The 23,205-nt window shown below is 46.7% G+C and overlaps 1 protein-coding gene across 1 annotated transcript in view; it reads right to left on the reverse strand.

The window, feature by feature from the left end:
- Window positions 1-23,205, reverse strand: part of ACSS1 (acyl-CoA synthetase short-chain family member 1) — a 46,737-nt gene that overhangs the window by 2,931 nt on the left and 20,601 nt on the right. The window contains exons 5-11 of the mRNA XM_019516162.1: window positions 20,648-20,785; window positions 19,584-19,676; window positions 13,518-13,630; window positions 10,661-10,787; window positions 3,936-4,063; window positions 1,538-1,601; window positions 702-820 (exon numbers count right to left, since the gene is read on the reverse strand). Coding sequence (XP_019371707.1) covers window positions 702-820; window positions 1,538-1,601; window positions 3,936-4,063; window positions 10,661-10,787; window positions 13,518-13,630; window positions 19,584-19,676; window positions 20,648-20,785 — 782 coding nt within the window. The remainder of the gene's footprint in view (window positions 1-701; window positions 821-1,537; window positions 1,602-3,935; window positions 4,064-10,660; window positions 10,788-13,517; window positions 13,631-19,583; window positions 19,677-20,647; window positions 20,786-23,205) is intronic.

Here is a 23,205-nt window from a genome sequence, read left to right on the forward strand (position 1 = left end):
TTACCCCCAGACTAGCGAGTGTGCTCTGGGAGAGGGGTAGGCCGGACATAAGGCGCCCCTAGGGAGGCATTCGGAGCCTGGAAGGTGGTGGGGTACAGGGAGGTGGGCGGCTCAACGCAGGAGCGCCCCCTACTGGCCCACCTCACGTGGTGGAAATAGCGGTGGGATACGAATACCCAGCTGTTTTCCTGAGGTGGGATCTCTGCACCCGCCACAGGCCTCCCTAGTCAGAGCATCACACAGTACTATATCTCAGCAGCAGTCAGAAGCAGGACTCAGGTCTTTGACACCCAAGCTATACCCATTGCGCTATGCTGCTTCCCCTGTAGAAAAGAAAGGGTTAACCATCACTACCATGGTCATAAAGAAGGCCTGAGCAATGAGCCCAAAGGTTGGATGGCTGGATGTGTATGGCATTCAGAGGCACACCTACCAGTTGGCACGGAACAGAGAAACTGAGGCCTCATAGCTTCTTACCACTTGACTGTGCATATCTGAAATGAATCCTGAAGGTAGGCCTGTGGGCAAGAAAACTGTTGTGCCTAGGGAAAGACACCAACATGACCAGCAATGGACTTTTCTTGGGGACTCTTCTAAGGCTCAGGAGAACCTGGACTCAGGGGGCATTACTGAGAGAGGATTAGTCCTGCTGAGCACAGTTACACGTGATTTTTTTTACAATTACACTTCCTAGCACTTACCAGCACATGATCAGGCACGGCATATTTTGCTATCTTGGAAGCAACTATTGCTTTAAGTTCTTGTTTAACATGTTCTGTCTGAACTGTGTCATCTTTCAACACTACGAAAGCAAAGGCACCTGGAAGGAAAGCGAACAGGAAATATGTGCTGCATGTTAGTGACTGAATTCCAGTGGGATTAGGGCTAGATTGGCCATTAGCGGGGGAAGAGAAAACTGGAAAGGAACAGCTGCATCATGCCTGGACAGCAGAGGGAAGTGAACTCAGGTGCCCACATGCAATTCTATTCTACCCTGTTCCTGAAAATCTATTAATGCATCTTTTGTGCCATGTGGCTCTTAGGACAGAGAAACAAAAAAAAAAGGAGTGAGGAGGAAGACCCACCCATCTCTTTCATTAAGATTTTCAATGAGGATGGAAATGCACTCAGGCACCCAAGTCTACTTTACACACCTAGCAGGTGGAATGGAATCTATCCTGACAGCTCCCCATGGGGACTTACTCACCCATCACCCCCTTGGCCTTTGCAAGTCTCTCCCTGAGGATGTCAAACTTTGGCAGCTGATGTTAAGCTAGATACCACGCTGAGATGCAGCAAGAAATCTGGCCTTTAATTAGCAGGGTCCTATACCATCAAAGGCCTTGAGTATCAAGACTAGACCCTTGAAAGGGATTGAGAAGCAGGAGGGGAGACAGAGCACAGGCCACAATAGTATCTGCTGGTATGCTGAACTGGGTAATCTACCCCAGTGCTCAGTGTGCTACACAGGGCAGGAAGCTCCAAAAAAAGAGTTCCAGCTGACACTTCAATTCAGGACTTGCTCTTAGAGACATACCTTCTCCTTTGATCTCATGCGGGTAACCAATCACAGCTGTTTCAGGCACAGCGGGGTGTTCATCCTTTTAAAAAAAATGGAGCAAGATATTTGAGACCTTGTACCATCCAGGGGCCCATCCCAACTGTTCTGGGAAATGCAGCACTGCTAAACAAGTACAGAGTCCCTAAGGAACAATTTTGCCATTCTAGGCATGTCTGCACCATGACAGCAGGGTGCTCAGTCTCACTGCTGAGGAAATATGCCACTCATCTGCCCCCAATTTGCATCAACCCCATAAATGAGGAACTTGCATCCCCAGAGGTGCCCCAGGCTGCAGTAGGCCAGGAACTTAGATTGTAAGCGCAGTGCGAGGGGTGTGACCAAGCCATCTTCTGGCTTCCTTTCTAGAGCTGGCACATGGGGTGGGAATGGGAGTGCGCAGGCCGGGTTTATTTCCACAGCAGTATAAACATGGCCTGTGTCTGTGCTTTGAGAGCACAGTGCCTGGAGGCCAGCTTCCGTTCCTACTGCAATGAGCAGGAGCTCCATGTGCCCAACTGGGTGCGCCTTCATGAGACACTTTGAACACAGTAGACTAATTCTACTGCACATTAATGCAGTGGATAAAACCTGTGCTAATGAGCTAATGCACAGCAGAATTAAGCTACTGTGCATTAGCATCATGAAAAAAAGTGTGCACCAGTGCTAATGTGCAGTAGTGCTAATTATGGTACATTAAGTTAGTACCTGTAATTATAGGTACTAAACTTAATGTGCCATAATTACAGCACATTAATGAACTTGTAGATGTGCCCACTGAAAACAGTATGGAGTTGCCTGGGTGTGGCTGGAGAGGCCATCCTTTTTAAACAAGCAGGTAGTATTTTTGACATGGCTTTCTGCAAACAAGAATAAATCTGGAAACGAGAAGGGTCCTCTCTATGCTTGGAATGAGTGCAGCCAGAGCCTGGTGAGGGTGCCCTGTCACAAACCCCAAGTGCAGACCACATGGCAGGCTGAACTAATTTGTGTAGCTTTCACAGACAGAATCAGTGTAAATGCAGATTCCAAGCTTGTAAACAGCCTCCTTGCCAACACTGGATATGTCCTGCTGCAGCCCCAGTGACTGCTGACCCAGAACAGCTGAATCTCCAGCGGAGTCCAGATCTACTCTACACCTTGGGTAACTGTTAACACTAGACTGAGGACAAAGATGCCACTCTGCATGAGCACACATCCATGCATAACATTCAGGGCAAAGCCAGGGAGAGTTAGGCTCATCAATCTTCCAACGGGAAAGGGAGGTGCTGCTTCCCTCAGTGACAGTCTTCATTATTGAGGTACACAATAGTGGTTTATTCTGCTACAGTTCACTGTTAAGACTGACAGTACTTCTACACTGATGGAGCAGATTGTGTATACAGATTGAACAAAACAGCATGTACTAATCCCAAACTGAAAAATGGGTTATGTTAGTTTAAAGTTGATTAAAACATGGAAGAAAGCCTCATTGTGCCAGGCTCCTCTGAAGGGTACCCAACATGAAAATATATAGCAAGTGTTGTATTCCTTCATCCAAGAGCTATAATCAAAAATCTGCACTGGGGTGGCTAAGAGGTTTATTTGCAGAGGAGAGATTACAATCACTCCTCCAATGTAAACATGACTTTGACTTATCCAATTTCACATCTTAGAGCCGCTTGCAAGTGAGGCACGTAGTAGAGCAAACATATTCAGGTCAAGCATTGCAAGTAAATGCTTTATAAGACTCTGTGTTCTGTTCTGTGGGTTCCCACATCCCCTTAGCCACATGGTGGGAGAGCTTATCAGCTGGTGTATACTGTTCTGGATTTAATGCTGCAAAGTGCTGCAAAAACATGCTCAGATATTGCAGAAGGGCCCGACTCACAACGTTTAGAGGAAAATACCAACTCTGTCCAAGATGTTGGCAGGAGAGGGGAAGTCTGATCCTGTGTTCTGATTCCCATACTATCTCAAATTAACATAACAAGGGCATAGAAATATTGCTAGTTCTTTGAGAAACTAAATGCCAAATGAAATCTTGCCGATCCAGCCAAATGAACTGCATTTATCTTTTTACAGATTCACTCTGTGAATGCTACACAACCCATAGAGGAACTGAGAGAAATCTCTTCACTAGAAATTCTTCAGCAGGCCTTTCCATGATTGCATCATGAGATGGTTCTTTTCTTTACCCTGATCACCCTTGCTTTTCTACCTAAGGTATGCGCAGATGAAAAGTTCAGGAGTAGCAACATTAACCCCTGCACACAGAACCTCCCCTCCCGGGGCCAGATCTTCAGTTGGGGTAAGTTAGCAGGGCTCCTTGAAAGCTATGAACCTGTGATGTTTTCCACCACATGAGGGTCTGGCCCTAGGCATTACTGAAACTTACCATGGCATCTTCAATCTCGGCGGTTCCAAGCCTGTGACCACTGACATTGATGACATCATCCATCCGCCCTGTTATCTGGTAATACCCTTCCTTGGTTCGATATGCACTGTCACCTGTGAAATAATAGCCTGTAGCAACACAGAAGCCACTGATCAGTAACAGCTGGTACAACAATTTAGTTATTAGTATCTACATTGGCAAATCTAGGGTTTTGAAAAGGGGAGTAGGGGTGCAGATGGTGTGGAGGCATCATTACATATATCACAGCACATTTTTTTCTTGAAGTAAAAAGAAACTAGAAGCTTTACTAATATGCTATGGGCCCAGGGTTGTATTATTCAGTTTTAGATTGAAGCAAAACATTTATTGGAATGTACATTAATTTGCTATATCATATTTAATGTATTAAAAACATAATAAATGGCACAAATAATAGAATATGTTGTTTCTTTGGTCCTGTAGTAATTACAATTAAATATACAACTCTTTCAGGGTCATAAAAGAAAATCCAGACTTCTTGAGTATCTTGAAAGTGCATCTAATACTTCACTGAAAGTTATTTCCACACCTGAGTTAATGTTAACCAGAGTTAGTGTTCTTAGCAAGAGCTAAAAATATCTGCAGGGCTGTGAAATAGGAACTAAATTACCAGAAGCAGCTAACAAGCAGCAGAATTGCAGAAGAAAGTATAGTTTGATTAGTGGAAGATCAAGACCAATAAAAAAGGGAAAGGGCTATTAGCACCTGTGGAATCAAGAGTTTAAAACAAATTAGTTAGTCATTGTAACCAGGTTTGGGCTCCGGGGTGGCCAAAATGTCCCCTGATGGCCACATGACAATTATCCTGCTCCAGCTCTAGGGTGTCCTCCCCTTCTCATTCACCCACCACACCTTTGAAGTAATTGTTTGATTGGAAGGGAGACTACCTAATGGGTCCTAAAGCAAGCCCCAGTTCCTCTAGATGCCAGCTAGTTCTCCCAGGGCACCTGTTAGCCTTAAGGGCTAATTACGTGGCTCTGACCATACCTTACACGATGCCCATGCCTTGCAAAAGTTACCAATTAATGACTTCAGTGGCCACAGCCTCAATGCGATTCCAGGCCACCTCAGGCCTTTACACCATTGCTGGGGCCTCAACCTTCCTGGCATCAGCCCCTTTTCTCTTAGTGGTTCCCTTAGTTTAGGTCCATTGTGCTGGGCTTGATTTCTGGGTCCCAGACCAAGTCCTGCCCTCTCAGGTCATGCCCTGCTTGGGCTCCAGGCTACTAGCCCTAATCTCACCCCTCTAAGACTGCCTCTGCCCTGCGTCAGACACTGAGCCTGCGCTGGCTCCATCATCTGGGCCTTTGGCCCCAGTGTCCTTCACTCTGGGCCCCTGGCCCCTGTCTTTGTTCCTCTTGTGCACAGGACCCCCCTGCCCTTGGCTCTGCCCTCCCTGAGCACTGAGCCCCCTGGCCCTTGTCCAGACCTGTGGAAGCTAGGCTTCAGCCTTTCCTTCTCTCTCGGCTTGGATCTCCCCCTCAAGTCTAAGCTCCAAATCAAGGCTCTTAGCAGAGCTCTAAACTCTAGTGTGCCCATGGCACTCTGCTGTGGATTAAACGCCTTGTTCCCTTGCAGCTCATGATAAACAGCTTTCCCTGTCTGAGGCTCTCTCTGCTGCTTCTTCACCCTTGAAGTAACAGGAGCCTTTGGCTCCCTGTTACAGTCATGAAGTCAAGTGACTCCCTCATTGCTGCCCAAATAGAAATGCTGCTGCCACTGCCAGGCTGATGGTTTGAAACTTTGGGTGGACCAGGAATTAAAGGGGTGGGGGTGACTGCACCACTGTATCCCCACTCCCCCCCACCCCAGCCCCAGATGCCTCCCCAAGCATCTGTATTGTCCAGCTGGGCCAGGTTTTCTTACACCTGCTGTACAGATAGGTAACAATACACACCACCTTTCTCCCAGCATAAGCAATGAGCCCTCTAGGACAGGGGCAGTCTCTAAGACTAGAGATAAACATCACCAAATGAACTGGGTCATCTGTGCCAGGATGTGTTCCTGTGCAGCTGATCCACTTCTTTGGGCAAAACACTCATCACCTATTACCCTGCTTATTGATGCCTTTGCCCAATGGGCAAAGTGTTCTCCTGAGGTTTGAGGGGGCTGGTTCTCTGCATACCGGGAATTCCCATGCAGGATTGAGCCCCGACAGTCCTGGGAGTGCCTTCCCAACCTTCTCCACTTGCAAAGATGCACCCCAGGATCTCTGGAGCGCATCTCCATAAGCAGGAAAACTGGACAGGAACGCCTAAGGCTTGAAGGGCCTGATCCTGTGCGGGAATTCTGGAGGTGTGCACCTGCCCAGGGTGACTGGAGAACGTGGGCAGCTTCGGGCTGCCAGCATTCTCACGCCATAAATTAAACAGACACCTGCTGCTAAACAGCAGCACAAATTGGTGCCACCATTTGCAGCACAACAAGGAACATGGACGTCTGTTTGCTTGGCCTTTGCGCTACCATTAAAATGTTTGTGGTGGCACAAAGAAAATGAAAGGCAATATCTGTTTCCACCCTAACATTCCCTAAAAGCACAATGCTAGCCCTGCATGATTCGGCCCTCACTGGGACTTCTAGGAGCTACTAGAAGGCAAATACTAATGATCAATGAGGCATGAAAAAGTTCATGTGTTCTTGCTTCATCCCCCAAAGAGAAGTAACAGCGCCTCGGGCACCCACTTCTCCCTTGCCTCGGAGGCAATCTCAACCCTCTGCAAGTCTAATGCCTGAAGCCACCACCCCAAAGCCCTTCATGCACCCCTCGACCAGGGATCAGTGTTTACAGGTCTCATATCCACTGTGACCAGAGACCAGAGTTTGGAGGAGCCCAAGCTCCAGGACAGGCATTACAGTCCCAAAGAGAAGGCATTTCACTGGAATTCACCACCTCTGGGCTTGGCTTTCCTCCTGCAGCTGTGTTATCTTGGCCAAGTAACATACCTGTCTCTGATCTCTACCTCACACTTGGACTTGGTTCCCATGATCCTGAACTCTTTGGGACAGGGACACAGATTCTGACCATGGGGAGGTACAGCCCCTGGTAAGAGTGGCGCCCTGACCTCATCTAGGGCCTCTAGTTACCCCTGGAAAATGTATACTAAATCTGACTGAGGACATGCACTACTAAATGCTCAGCTGCAGCAGTCACTGGCAAGTGTCACTAAGGCTGAACTAGTCCGCCAGCTTCTGTAATGCAGCCAGCTTTACCTGTAAACACTGGTGTGCATTCATACTAACAGAAGACTTCTCCACTCAGGCTCCTGTTCCATGGTGAGAGTCTGTGTGCATGGCAACTACATCCCCAGGCTTACCCAGTACAGGAAACAAATAAAAGAAAAATGGCTTCTGCTCTGCTTTCTGTTTATGCTATAGAGATAAATTACATCCAGTGCCATCTGACCTGATGCAACAGCAGGCATATGTCCAGTCTCATGTCTACTAGAGGACGATGTGCTGCAGCAATTCACTGAAAAAGGAAAGTGCTTCTGCCTGACTTCTGGTAGACTAGCAGTTCCAATTTGAGCCATCAATGTTTCAGTTTATGCAAAGACACTTCATAGTTTCTAGGGTCAGAAGGGACCTGAGTAGATCACCTAGTCCGACCCCCTGCCTTGGCAGGAAAGAGTACTGGGGTCAAACGACCCCAGCAAGGTGTTCATCTAGCCTTGTCTTAAAGACCCCCAGGGTAGGAGCCAGCACCACTTCGCTTGGAAGTTGGTTCCAGATCCTAGCTGCCCTGACCGTGAAGTAACGCCTCCTGATATCTAGCCTAAATCTATCCTCTGCCAGCTTGTGACCGTTATTCCTGGTCAGTCCTGGTAGTGCACGGGGGAACAGGGACTCCCCCAGTGCCTGCTGATCCCCCTTGACTAGTTTGTAACAGGCCACTAGATCCCCCCTCAGCCTTCTCTTGTGGAGGCTGAACAGGTTCAGGTCCCGTAGCCTCTCCTCATAGGGCCTGCCCTGCTGTCCCCTGATCATGCGAGTGGCCCTCCTCTGGACCCTCTCCATGTTGTCCACATCCCTCTTGAAGTGCGGTGCCCAGAACTGGATGCAGTACTCCAACTGCGGCCTGACCAGTGTCACATAGAGGGGAAGGATCACCTCCTTGGATCTGCTTGAGATGTATCTGTGGATGCATGACAAGGTATGGTTGGCCTTCTTGACTGCATCCCCACACTGCTGGCCCATGTTCATCTTGGAGTCAATGATGACTCCAAGATCCTTTTCCGCCTCTGTACTGACAAGAAGGGAGTTCCCCAACCTGTAGGTTTGGTGCTGGTTGTTCTTCCCCAGGTGCATCCACCCACCCTTGTAACCTGTCTAGGTCTGATTGCAACCTATTCCTCCCTTCTAGCGTGCCCACATCCCCCCACATCCTAGTGTCATCAGCAAATTTAAACAGGGTGCTTTTTACTTCATCAGCGACTTGGATGAGGGGAAAGACACTTGCTCTTGCTACATGCAAAGAGACCTGACAATGTTCTTTTTCATACTATCAGTGTGGCAGGAAATAAATGGCAGGGACCTAAATAGCTCTGGGGATGTATATGAAATATGGAAATCTGAATTTCAAGGAAGTGGCATTACAGGTTAAGAAAGTTTAAGTACAAAGTTCAGATCTGGTGGGAGATTTCTAAATACTGGAGAACAAAAAGCTTACCTCTAATTTATGTGATCCCCACCTATCTCAAACATTAGCTACACCAAGTCATTACACAACACCCTCAGGAAGCTTGAAAGTGTTTGTGAAGCAAGGTTCAATATGGCAGGGATGGTCAACCTGTGGTATAAGTACCACAAGTAGAACAGGCAGCTTCTGTTTGTAGCATATGGCAGACTGAGGTGAGGACAGGCAGGACAGTAGTAGACAGGTCCAGAAGAAGCAGTCTATCAGATTGGGCAGGGAGCACAAGGCTGGGAACAGAAAGCAGGGCAGCAGATCAGGCAGGGGAAGGAATCAGAGTGGCAACTGGGGAGGATGTGGGGCTAATTAGCAGCATGCCCCCCAGAAAGTTTGGCCCCCACTACACTATGGCACAGTAAGATGAACTAATTTGCCTGAAGCCAGACAGTGAGATCATAATAGAGCTAGGACAAGAATGCAGGCATATTAAATCTTCACACTATTGCTTTACGCATTAGGACACAGTAACTATCTACTAGTTTGGATGAATTATTGAACACAAATACACACATCTGCTCCCAGACACCGCGCAGCACCCTGCCGAGCCACACTGCACCCACATGATGCGACACCTGCCACAAAGGTGTCAAATGGGGGTACCATCCTCGCTGCCCCACACTGTGCAAGGGGGGGCTCTGCCACAAGCCCCCAAAGGCCCTGATTGCTGCTGCTACATTCAGTGAGTGCGGGGCTTTTTTGTTTTGTTTTGTTTTGTTTTGTTTTTTAAAGTGCCAGGAGGCTGGGGCTGGGCAGGGCAACCATGGGGCCTTCTCCCACAGCTTCTCCCACCCAGGGAGTGGCAGGCACAGCCAGAGGAGCCATGGGAGAAATTGCAGCTGCCCGGCTGTGCCTGCCTCTCCCCGGCTGATCTGAATCTCTGAATCAGCGCTGAAACAGCATCAAAACTCTGAAACAGATTTGGCCGAATTGAAATAGAACGGTGATCCGAAACACCAAAACGAATCACTGCCCCTCCCTAATGGGCAAATTCAAAATGGAAATGAAACAGCCATTTCGCACAGCCCTGTTGGACACATGAGCTACGGGCTTCTGACCAACGGCAGAAAGAAGACTGTGGGTACAGAAGTACTCTGTGCACATTTTACAGCACTGTAATTTAGTGCACTTTTTATAGCTTTACAAAGTTACAGTGCTCTTAAACATGACAGCAGTGCAGTGTTTGGTGGGGCCCCTCTGTGCCTCCCTGCTCTTTCCAGGCTTGGAGGTTGGGGGCGTTCCGCAGCCTCCTGAAGCTTTTCCACTGGTCAGAAATGTGATTAGTGTAAAGGATATTATTAAAGCACTGTAGGTTGCTAAAGTGCTGTAAAGCACTGTACTCATTTATAACGTGCTGTAAAGCCACGCACTTCTGTTATTATGGCAATAAAGCAGTTTGAATGGCAAAAAAGCAACTTCCATACACGCCCTGTCAGAGAAATTGCAACATGCCTTAAAAATAATAGTTGGAGCAGTCAACAGTCTGACATGAAGATTGTGTCTGCAGCAAACAGAAAGGTTTATTGGATCCTGACAAATTCAGAGTTTGAAGAGCACGTGAATTTTGAGACACACTCAGCAAAAGGGGCTTTGGTCTCTAATATGCTGGATCAGAACTGTAGACTACAGCTTGTCCATAAATCAAAAGTAGTTTGGGTTGGGGGGGGGGGGGTTACAAGCATGAGGTACTCTTTGCCATGGAGAAAAGTAGCTTTCTAATCAATGAATTCCCTTTGCCAGTGGCAAAGTTGGCTTGCATCAACCATACTGCTCCCTAAGACTGCTCAAGTGTAACTGCACTGCACCCACAGCCATGGGAACTTTAAAGCAGTAGCCTCCACACAGCTCAGAACATATAAGCCTCCACTTTGGTCTAGCCAGTTATCACTCCATCCAGCAGAGGCCATTAGCACCAGTTCATTGCAGTAGAGATGCAAGGTAAAGTCTTGCAGTGCACTGACACTGTCAGCACATGGTTTTTCCTAGCCATTTGTCTTACCTGGGTAAGTTTTGAAGTAAGCATCTACAAATCTCTGATTGTCTCTATAGATGGTTCTTGCCATGCCAGGCCACGGCTGCGCAATGCACAGAGCACCAGAGACGTCATTTCCTTCTATCACTTTCCCCTGTAGATCCAAGAACAGGACAGATCATCAGACCAATGCAATGGAAACAGCACAGATTAAAGGAAAGGATCTGGCAACACAATCTGAGTGAAGCATCATTCTAGCCTCACCCCAGTTTTACACCGGTATCATCCTACTGACTTGAAAGCAGTCATGCCTGCCTGCACCAGGGCAAGTGAGAGCCCCACCAGTTTTTCAGTTTCAGTGTTAATTACTCCACTGATTTATTTTCATTGCTTCCCATTCATATTTTGCCTGTGGTAGAACATATGTGGAGAAACAGGTCTCAACTACGATGCATTGACTGTGTCACACTTTAATTATTCAGATATACCAATAAGAGGGCAGCTGAGTATTATAAGAATAACCCTCTGTGCAGGTGAAAAAGCAGGTGACCCCCTGGACTGTAAAAGACAATACAAGATATACAGAGCCCCACTCCTCAGCATGCTGCTCCACACCTTCTTTAAGCCCTGGATTCATACCACTACCGGTGAAGAACCTACCAGAAGGGTACAGGGACCTACACATTCCTCATTTGGGGTCTATCAGTACCAATTCTGTCCCAACCAAAGATTAGCACAGTCCTGAAGGCCACTGCATCAGCACAACTCCCCATCCTATCCTGAGCATGCCACCCCAGCTCTTACCCACACATCATTAAGTCAGAGCAGTTCTTCTCATGCTGTCTGAAAACCATGGTGATAGCAGTTTTTTTGGAGCTGTTGCAGCTCTATCTAGAGAAAGGTCACCAAAGCCCTTTGATTTAAATGGAAGGCAAATGCCTAACCTGCTCACGTTGCTATTGGAAGCCCCACAAAGTGCCATCTTCTATCTCTGGTCATTTAACACCTTGGAAACTCTGGCCCTGCATGAGTGGGGAGGGGGGTGGCACAAAAGCAAGCCCCCCTCCTCCCACACACACTTTGAATGAGATCTGTACAGTAGTTTTTTACATCCAGGCCAAGTCCAGCTGCAGCCCATGGGCAGGTGGCCAACCCAAAACAAGTTTTTTAATGCCAACCTGCAAAATTTTTTACTATGATATGCTTTACATAATGTAAATGTAACCCTTCTGCCAGGCCCTGGACAAGGGTAGGGTTCAAATTTAGAGGCTTAACACCAACCATAGTAAAAATGTTTGGCTGTCAATAAAGTTTGCAGATTGTCAGAAAAAAAAAATCTCTTGGGTTGACAACCCCAGCTTGACTGCAGCAATGATTTTTATACCCTACTACTCCCATTCCAGGGTTCCTCTACTCACCCCCGCACCGTGATATCCCCAATTGCATCCCATACCAGACTGTCCCCCAAGACTCCCCCCACACACCTTACCCCTTCTAGCCCCACTCCCCATGTCCCGGCTCAGATCCCCAAGGAAGCACTTCTATCTGCCTACCTGCAAGGTGAGCAGTGTTACAAGCAGATGAGATGCAGCAGCAGCGCACATGACTGCAGGTCAGGAAGGAAGCTACAGAGACTCCCATGAGCTACAAAGGCTTGGTAAGAACTTCTCTGAGGGTGCTGTGCTCCTGCTTAGACACCAGGTGGCACTGCTGTACTCTGTCCATTCTTCAACACTGCCAGTGAAGGGAGCTTCCATAAAGCTCTGGCTGCTTAGTGTTTATATGAACAGCTCCATATTTTTATGGACAGATGTTTTTAGGCTTGCTTTTTATGCAGCATCTGTAAATTTATGGACAGCTAACAACCATACCTGTTGGGCTTTGTGCCAACAGGTCAGGGCCCAAGCCAATGGCAGAGACAGGCAGCAGCTCCAAATCGAGGGCACCTGGGCACACCAATTAGTTGCAACAAAGTAAAAGGGGTGTGGCTTTACCATGTGTCCACTGCTCTGTGGTGTTTGTGTGTGTGCAGCTTCTACCCTATGGTAGAAGAAAGCTAACCAAAGCAAGCTTAGCTCTCTTCTAATGCCTGCTTGGTGAGGAGTGCTACCACTGACTAGTTGCATGTACTGTGCATGCTACATGGGCAGTTACTACAATGCAGCTGATGTGAGGGTGTGGATTCCTAGCATTTACTCAGTGGTCACTTACTCATTTGCCCACATCTAAAGTATTGTTAGTCTCTTACAGCTATCTTAAATGAAGGCACCAGTTCCACCTCTGCAAGGTGAGAAGTTTAACCTGGGCCATAACTATCTCATTCCACAATAAAGGTGGCTGCTAATAACAGAAAAAAATCTAGTCTCAGGCTACAGACCCATTTTTCACAATACATATTTCCCAGAATGCTCAGAAAATGCTAACAAATACTCTGAGCTCACTGCCTGCAAGGAGAACATGGTGGGCAGGGGAATTTTCTTGGCTACAGTACACATTTAGCAGTGAATTTTAAGAATAAAATCCTTTCATGGTTGCAAGCAGGCTGTGTTTTTAGCAAATCTGACTCATGCAAGAAGTTCCTTCGTCTCTAAGGAGACCATGCCAGAGCCACGTTATACACGTGTCAGTATCTTCACGACTGTGCCCTTCCATGATAAAATCATAGGAGCCACCCCAAAGCCACTTTGCAGCTGGCATTATTATCAGTGTTAGAGATATGGTATTTTATGCAATCGGATCCTCTACTGTATCAATTTAACGGAGTTTAAACAATATTTTTCCTTTTCCTAAATTATTTTGGCATTAAAAAGGCAACACAAGACAGACAAATGAAGTGACCGAATCTCCGATAGGTTTCCCATCTGACAGTGCAGTCCTAACTCACGTTCTCATCCATCAGTACAGGTACAATCCCAAAGAATGGTCTCATTGCCATAGCTGGAATGATTTCAGCTCCTTCCTCTGATGGTCGTGGAGCAATGCAAATACCACCCGTCTCTGGAAAAAGAATGCAAGAGTCAAAGAATCTGGGACTCATGTGCATGTCATTTAATGACGGGTTACAGCAAACACCTACATTTTGCAAACTAAACCAGAACAGCAACTTGCAGACACCTCTCACAGGTAAAACTCCATGGACTCAGAATTCCTGTTTAATCAAATTATAGGATCCCCCCTTTTGGTGGGGGAGGGGAGGGGGGAAGGAGGGGCCAATCAAATCTTTTGGCTAAGATTAAGTGAGACTGGGGGCATCTGAACCTCAAGGTCTCTGGGTCTGGGGCTTGCACACAGGATGCCTGCCTGGATTTGGGAAGTATCCAAAGCCCCAGACCAATGGGTCTGGGAGGCAGGATACTTGCCCAGTGGTAGAGCCATGCAGACTTAACAATGGAGCTCTGCTCAGTCAAACTTTGGAACTTGACTACTGGGCTTTGTCCAACTGAATCTGGAATTGACTTGGCCCTTGAAACAAAATATAAAACAGAATCCTTATCAATGGTTGGCCAGCTGGTGAGCTGTGGCTACTGCTCATTACACTGGTCACACCTTTATCACTGTTACCCTGTGCTCTCTCTCTGTCGCAGGCACAGAGTGACAAATGAAGACTGCTAGCTCATTTTTTGGACAGGGACCATATTTTGAGACAAGTCTGACCAGGGCCCAGTCATGGCCACAAGATGCTACTGCAACAAGTAACAACAACATGTATGTTTCAAATTCTTCCCTCTTTACCTTTCTTCCTAGAGTCTATTTTCTAAACATTCCAGCATCCATTTTGCTTTTCACTGCATATCAAGAACTCTTTTAAAAAGCATAGCACCTAAAGCTACAAACAGGTTTGCTGGCATATCAGTGCAAAACATCTGTCTGCCTTGGCCTTTATAAGCTATGTATAAACATACATTTCTCTATATGGAATCATGATGAGCAGAAAGAACAAGGCATGGGTAAGCAATTGGCCTCAGGTGGGTAGCAACTCCTCTCATTGTAGGGTATTACACCAAAAAAAAACGGACTTAGGGCTTAATGCTACAATCACTGTTGTCAATGGTAAAACTCCTGCTAACTTTAATAGTGTAAAAACATGGCCTTCCTGTGCATTAGCCCAACAGCTGCAGCAGCTGGGCCAGACACCATGCAGGAAAGGAAGTAGCAGCCTATGTGTCCTGTCAGGGCAGCAACTGTAGTCTGGATGCACATCAACATTTCAAACATGGAGATTCCTTACCTTAGTCCTGAACCCTGTGAGTAAAATAAAGATAGCTGATCTATTGGGCCTATATACTCCTATCCTAGAATCCAGGCCACAGTCATCATAGTTCATGCTCACACCCAGTAGATAAATTAATCTCTACAGATATCAGCTAGTGCTAAATGCAGACAGCAAGAAGGTGGCATTTACACTTTTACTGAATTCCTTCACATCCCCAGTGCTGCCTGGACAGTGCTATTCAACTCTTTTCCTGCTGCACAAATGGGTTCAGAAGTGATGACACAAGCACATGATTTTGGGAGGGTTGATTTCCTGAGCTGTTTTTGCAGCACTTTGAGAGGTCTGGATGAAAAGCACTTTGTGAAGCTCAATCACCATTATTACAGAATACCTCATGAGAAGCACACCCTGTAGCGTAGGTCCCCTGGTCCATCTCTCTCACCAAGGGCTCAAAAACCTGATGGTACGGCTCTGCAGCTAACTTGATATGGAACGGAGCCTCCAGCCATTTTATGGCCCCCTAGCAGCTGGCATGCCAAGGAAACCCACCTTTGGTTTCAAACCATTATTCTCTGTAGGAACTCCCGTATCTGACTACCCTGCTTTCTGTCCCTTCCATGCCAAGGGAAACATTAATTAGCTGCTCCAAAAGATAGACCCTTCTGAGCTTTCTGGCCCCGCTGTCCATTTCCTATGGCTTAGTCACAGGAGGTACAATAATACTATAACGGTATTATTAATAAAAGAGATTGATTAGCAGTTATGTTCTTCTCTCCTTTTGTTGCATCATGGAATAAATGCAGTAATTGAAGGATAAATTCACAATGATGTACTTGGGTCAAGCCTTATTTGCAAATGATGAGTCAATGCAAATAATGAGAAAAGCATCAGTCTTTGTGTGTCCCTGCTGTTTGTTAACACAAAGCAAGGTCAATATGTCTAGCTGGCTGACAGATATTAGTACTCCTGTTCTCAAAGAAAATGAGGTTAGCTATTGATTTAATGACAGCAGAAGCAAGTGCTTGAGCAGATCCTATATATGTGATGGATAAATAAGATAACAAGCACTAAAAGGCCCATCCAAAGTATAGTATGTTCCTCTGAATACCCCCTACCTATTCAACACTATTCAATACCACAGTCTAGTGATTCAAGAACCACTTACAAACAGCTTTACCTTGGGAACAGAAGTAAATTATAAGCTTAAATATATCCAATCTCTTTTTCATATCATTTAAAACTAGCCCTAACAATCAGATGCATCTTTGAATCATATTGCTATTAGTCATAACACAGACCCAACTATCCAATATTTTAGCACAAAAAGCCATAATTTCTCTCTCACACATACAGACACACCCTCCATGTTACTTGTCCCTCATAAACTATTTGCCCAAATACGTCTGGGTGGGTTCTTAAGGCATGATTTATTCATCTTTATCTGTTCAGTTTTACTATCTGGTGACATGCTGCTGCTGCAGAAGGCAATCTTCCACAGAGGACAGGAGGCATTTTATGAGCTATATTTAAATTGGCTGAGAGAGGTGACACTGTGGTAATACATGCTGCATTCAACTAAACTGTTTATCTAAACTGTTTTCATCCCACATATATGTCCAAACAGTGCATTTAATCCTTCCATATGTATTTATTATTAAAACATAACCTTTCAAGATAGAAAAATTTTGTTCTCTAGCAAAATACATTTCTATAAAGATTTGTGAGACCTCCAATAGCTGCTAATTGGTCACCTGAAAGCACTTGGCCAAGTTTAAAAGGCATTCCAAGCTCTCATACAAAAAAACTAAAACTCTTGGTTCCAAAATGATACCTCTTATTAGACCAACTGGGAAATTGCAATTTATACACAACAAGAAATGTGGGCTCTGGCTATCAACCAGGCAACTTTTTATCAGTGTTAGCAAACACATAGCAGCCATCACAAGTGTGGGCCCTTTACTAACTCTGCAGCTACATGACAGATGTTAAATACATGACCTGAAGTAGCCAGGGAGGGGAAGAAGGCAGGGGGGCTAAATTTGCATTTCAAAGTAAAACTTGTAAGGGGCAAAACACTGGAATACCTAAGAAGAGGCAAGAGACAGAGACATCGAACAGTGTATGATAGTCATGAAACATGGGATATACGAAGGACCCAAGGGGGAGAAAGAGGTGCAGAGCCCTATAAAAACCCAGGCAAAGACTGTGGAATTTCCCAGGCCTGTGGAATTTCTTCCTCATCACCTAAGAAGACCTGAGAATCCCCCAGAAAGACTTTCTGAATACCTCTGCCCTCAGGATTACATAAAACCTATGCAAGGCTTTCTGTTGTCTTTTTGGCTTATGTTAAATTTTAAATTAAGCTAAATTGTGTGTACTGTTACTGTATCTTATTGGGTTGTCTTAGCTTAGGCGGAGTTCTGTTGTTCTTTGTTGTGTGCTTGAAGTTGCAAATCGCTGTGCTCAATAAGTGCTCTCTTCAGAGAACTGAGTATTCTTGTTCAAGTATTTATGAATTCAGTGCCACTACCTACAGCCTAATATTCAGTCTAGTAATAGCAAAGTAGTAGTTACAATTCAATTTTTAGCTTTAATGCTGTAGTTATTTTTTAAAAGATGATATATATCTGGAAATCTGAGCCAACTTATATACATCACTAACTAATCTAGTGAAAGTTCAGAAGTCATAATAGGGGGACAGGGTACTTTCTCTGGTCCCCATCACTGTACAGCAGTAATCATTCACTGTTTTGGAAGGTTTTATTTTCTTACCAATTTAATCTCATGCATCAAAGATGTGACAAGAGGAAAGAAATGCAGTTCCCAGGCATCTAGGCACTGTTTATCTTAATTTGACTGAGAAAGAAACTAGTCTCATAACACAGCATGCAGCATTCATTTTTCATCTGAAGAGTTTTGGCTTTTTTACCTGAATATAAGTGGATTTTAAAAATCTAACTTGAATTATATGGGACTCACTCACTGCTCTCCAAGCCAAGACAAGCAGGGAAAGGCAGGTTATGCTGAAAGTTCTGGCTGGAAGCAGGAAAAACGAGTACAGACCCCGCAGTATGGAAACATGGAGGTGGGTTTGGAAGCAATGATAAAGTAAGCATGCTAGCCTCCTCCAGCAGAAGAGGGAGGTGCTCAGTCCCTGTGTAGGAGAGTCTGGAAATGGGAGGGGTGCTCTTTGGTAGAGGAGAGGAAAAAGGCAGTGTGAAAATACACATACTCTTTCTTTAATCTACAGCAGGAAGACAGGCAGGAAGGAGAGCCCAGAACAAAGTATACACTGGAGTACAAACAGAGCCAGCAGCTTTCATGTGATCTTCCTTATTCCAGGTATGCTGCTGGTTCAGCTCTAGAAAGTGACCTTTTTGTGATTCTTCTTGTCATATGACAGGCAAGAGCAGGAGAAAAGGCAGACCTGGAGGTCTTCTTAGGTAATGAGGAAGAAATTCCACAGGCCTGGGAAATTCCAGTCTTTGCCTGGGTTTTTATAGGGCTCTGCACCTCTTTCTCCCCCTTGGGTCCTTCGTATATCTCATGTTTCATGACTGTCATACACTGTTCATACACTCAAGGCAAGATCCTGTTCCACGTATTAGGTATATAAGTGTACTTAACAGCCTAAGCATAATTCTATTCCACCCTGATCAAATCCCCAAAAAATAGTTAATGCAAAAGAAGGGGAGGAAGGTGGGTCCTTCCCTTCCTCACTGCTTTTAGGTGACTCAGTCTTAAAGGGTAGATGATGGTGTGCTACAAAAGTAGATGCACTGATGGCAGAGGTGTAAGTGTGCAGTTGGGTACCTTGGGCAGCTTCCACACACAAGGGCCTCAGCAACTTCTGATTGCTGCTGCACCACTAGTGAGATTGTGGCTGCAGCAATGGCCTTTTTTTCTGCTTTACCCACCCCCGCCCCACCGCCTGCCTCCCCCGCAAGTTGGTACCTAGGGTAGCTGCCCCAGTCACACCACTGATAGATGGATTTTCAGGACTCTTGAATCCAGTAAAATAAAATCACACTTAGATGCTTCTGTTTACTTAGATGCCCAATTAGTAGAATAGGATCTAGTCCTTACCTCCAGAAGGCCCTTCAGTAAAGAACAGTAAGGATGGGTGCATCATACTTTTGTGACCTGAGAGCCCAAGCACAAAAGAGTATGCAAGAGAGTAACAAAGAAAGTAACTCGTATTCAAACACCTGGACAAAATTTTCATGAAAATGTTTCCAAATGAAATAGACCATTTTAAACCAGTGGTGCTCAACCTCCAGCCCACATGCTGCATTTGGCCCATGGGGCTATGTTATCCACCCTGCATGGCTCCTCACTGGTCCAGAAATTTGGTGGTAGGGGAAGAGTGGCAGCCATGGCAATTAACTCTGCCACTGCTTCCCCACTGCCAAATACCTGTGAGGAGCCCTACGGGCTTGATGGTGCAAGCCCACAAGCAGATTGCTCCGGTATGTGGAGTTGCTTCATATCTGGGGTCACTCCATGACCAGCTCTAGTGTGCAGTGCTAGGCTTGCCCACAGCTGGATCCAATGCACTAACCCCACGCTGGATCAGTCCCAGGGGATCCAGCCCAAGGACCAGCCCTATGCCACTCATCTGGCCTGCAGGCCAAATAGTTGCACACCATCATTTCAAACCATTTTCTAACCATGCTCATTTTTGGGGAACATTTCCTGCCCCTTCTCTGCCACCAACCCCAGTATCATGCTGATTACCTGTTTGCCACCAGGTGTCCACAAGGGTGCATTTGCTGTCTCCCACTACTTTGTGGAACCACTGCCAAGCTTCATGGTTAATTGGTTCTCCCACTAAAGCCAAAACAGCAAAGAAAAAGGAGTGAATTCTGGTGAAAGCACCTTTATGCAGAGCACTATCCTGTCAACACCCCCTGCATGTGGACTGCATGACATCAGTTTTATAATTATAGCAATTGGTCTGCAGCTACTAACTTTTCTTAATATTTGGCTGAGACATAAAAATAAGCCTAATGGAAACATGTAACAGCACAGCTTGGATGTTCACCACTCTTTCCTTGGACTGGGGAACAGCACAGAAGAGTAACTGAAGGTAACTTGAGGATCTTCAGAAAACCACAACCGTGATTATGCAGGGGGCCATTTGGGCCTTGCCTACACCTCAGCAGCAGCCACTAAGGGCAAGGATGTGTCCCACCCACATCCCTCCCACCTGTATCTCAAGGCACACTCCAAATCTGGAAATACAACACTCAGGCAATTCCAAACTTATCCCTCTGTGCCTGCTCTCAAGCCTGCAGTCAGCCTAAGAACCACCAATAGGCATGTGTCCACAGTGGTCTCTTTGGTGAACTTCTGGGTCTGGGATGCATCCACACACGCACATAAGTGCAGCATGGGTAGGGTGTCCTCATCCTTGTCTTTGCCAGGCTCCTTGCCATAATGGTGCAGAAAGCCCATAGGTATGTCCAGCCTGAGAATGGCTATTACTTTAAAGTATGCCATTCAGGCCACTGAATTTGTCTGGTATCTTTTTCTGAGGAATGCTACTCTTGCTAAAGGAATCTCAAAAATAAGGTATAAGTCTGGGTTATTAACTGCTTTAGTTTTAAGTGCTTTTCCTTCTCACTTAGTAACTATATCACCATAAGTAACATGTGTGTGAAAGAACATCTACTCTGAGCCAAACTGCAGCTGGGTTAAGCCATCCTGGCTTCACTGATCTCAGCAAAGCTGCCTCCATTGTTATCTGCCAAGGCTCTGGTTCTACAATTCCTTTCATACAAGTTTCCAGTGGTTCTCACCTGACCCCAGGGTTTTTAAGGAAGATCGGTCATACTTCTTCACCCACTGATCACCATATTTCAAAAGCAGACGGATAGCAGTCGGTGCTCCATAAAACTGATTAATTTGTAGCCTCTGTACAGTTTCCCAGTAACGACCTGCAAAATCCCCAAGAGTCACCTTTAATCTAGCTGTTTACAAAACAAAGCTATTGTTGCAAATGCTGAACATGAATGTCAACAGAGTGTACAGGAGCTACTTGCAGTATCCACAGTACAATGCTGATGACATCTTTATTACCCTTAGTACATACTTTTTTTAATAATCACATTGTAGCAGGTCAGGGATTAACACTTAGCTTAACCAGTCACCTTAAATCTCTCACTTTGTACATTTATTCCTGAGCACCCTGGCTGCACAGGACTTTTAACATGTTAGGGAAAGTCATGGAGCCAGGCCCACCAAGGAAATTATAAGCCCCTTTTAGTACTGGGGGCCACTAATGATGTGTTACAGATTACTTGGGACAAATAATAATGAAAAAAAGGATAGGAATGGAGGTCAAGAGTAATAACTAGTGTGCTAAGGGGGGACACTGAGCAGAGCACACCGGACAGTGCCCACTGGCCCCCAAACAAGTCCAAGGAGCCAGTGGACACTGCCCACTGATACTCTGCCCAGAGATGGAAATGAAATAGGGCAAGGACAGAAGCTCCCCAGTCTCCAGGGACCCTCCCAGCCACAGCCTCCTTCCTGGGAAGATACATGGCCAGCTTGGCCAGGGCCAGGAGGATGTTGACCAGGAGGTCCTGGAACTTGCTGGAGCCACAGACCTGAAGTGCAAAAATGAACAGATGAGGGGAAAAGTGCAGCCAGAACCTCAACAGGAGGTTCTGGAGAAGGCAGTGCAGGGTAGGCTTGCCCTGGTAGGTTCCAAGTAGACTTGTACCAGGGTCTTCCTCTGCTCACAAAAGGGGTAGGTATCAAGGGGGGGGGTCTGTGAACCATAACAGATACATGCCCGTGGTGATGGCTCTGTGGAGGAGCCACCAGCTGAGGTCCCCAGTGGCTCACAGGATATAGGTGGAATGCAGTCTTGTCCCCAGAGACCCTCACCCCCACCCAGGGTGTCCCGCCACTTGTTGTCTGGGCAGGACGTGAGGACAGGATGATGGATGGTGTGGAGCATGAGCATATAGTTTCATAGTTTGTAGGGTCAGAAGGGACCTGAGCAGATCATCAAGACCAACCCCCTGCCATGGCAGGAAAAAGTACTGGGGTCAAAAAACCCCAGCAAGGTGTTCATCCAGCCTCCTCTTAAAGACCCCCAGGGTAGGAACCAGCACCACTTCGCTTGGAAGTTGCTTCCAGATCCTAGCCGCCCTGACAGTGAAGTAGCACCTCCTCATGTCTAGTCTGAATCTACCCTCTGCCAGCTTGTGACTTATTTCTAGTCACTCCTGGTAGTGCTCAGGGGAACAGGGACTCCCCCTATGCCTGCTGGTCTCCTCTGACTAGTTTGTAACAGGCCACTAGATCCCCCCTTAGCCTTCTCTCTGTTGTCCACATCCCTCCTGAAGTGCGGCGCCCAGAACTGGATGCAGTACTCCAGCTGCACACTTCATAGAGCTGGTGGTGGTGGGTGGTTCAAAAGCAGACCAGCTTGATGTCCCCAGCCTGCTGAGATGGTGAGGTGGGGAACACTGTGGGGCTGGCTGAGGCAAGAGCCCCACAACAAGCTCCAGAGGACTGGGGGACACCAGGGGGGCAGGGACTGCCCTTGTGCTGGATCTGGTCTACATAGGCAAGGGCAATTGGAGGCAGGGCAGCCTTGACCTCCTGGAATAGGCAGCAGGGTGCACGCAGCATGGTCAGCTTCATGCACCAGGCCAGCACAGAGGGAACTGCCCACTCTTGCTTGGCATAGTCCAGGAGATCCCCGATACTGGTGATGAGGGCCAGGACCATCCTTGGCACACCCAGGGCACCTCTGTCACCGGCATCACCAGCTGCAAGTTTTCCAGTAGGGGCTCAGTAAGAAGGTCAGCATCCTGGGCAACTGTCTCTGGAGACCTGGAAGCAGAGACCAACCTCCAGGCCCCGAGGGCAGGTTTGGGGTTAACACTTAACCAATCACCTTGTCTCCATATTGTACATTTATCCCTGGGCACCCTGACCGCACAAGAATCAACATAAAAGGGGTACTCAAAACACCCTTAAACACAGCCCATACAGGGCAACTCACAGTCCTGAGGCCTCTCCCCAGGCCCCAAGAGGGTGCTACAGGCTTCATGTTGCTCCCTCAGTACCACAGTACAGTCTTCCTTCTCCCTCCTATGTAAGTTCCCCCTCCTGGCCTCATGGTACTCCTGTCTCCAGCGTTGCATCCCTGGGTCTTTTGCCAGACCCTGAGAGAGTCCTTGGCTCAGTTCTGCCATCCCAGCTTGCAGAGGCATTAAAATCAAGGGATGTAGTGGTCATGGGCGATTTTAATTACCCAGACATCTGCTGGGAGGAGCAGTCAGCCGGGACGGACCGCTCCAGGAGGTTTCTGGCTGAGATGCAGGACCTCCACTTG

Source organism: Gavialis gangeticus, unplaced genomic scaffold (genome assembly GCF_001723915.1).
Source record: "Gavialis gangeticus isolate Ggan-Ray unplaced genomic scaffold, GavGan_comp1, whole genome shotgun sequence".
Lineage (NCBI taxonomy): Eukaryota > Metazoa > Chordata > Crocodylia > Gavialidae > Gavialis > Gavialis gangeticus.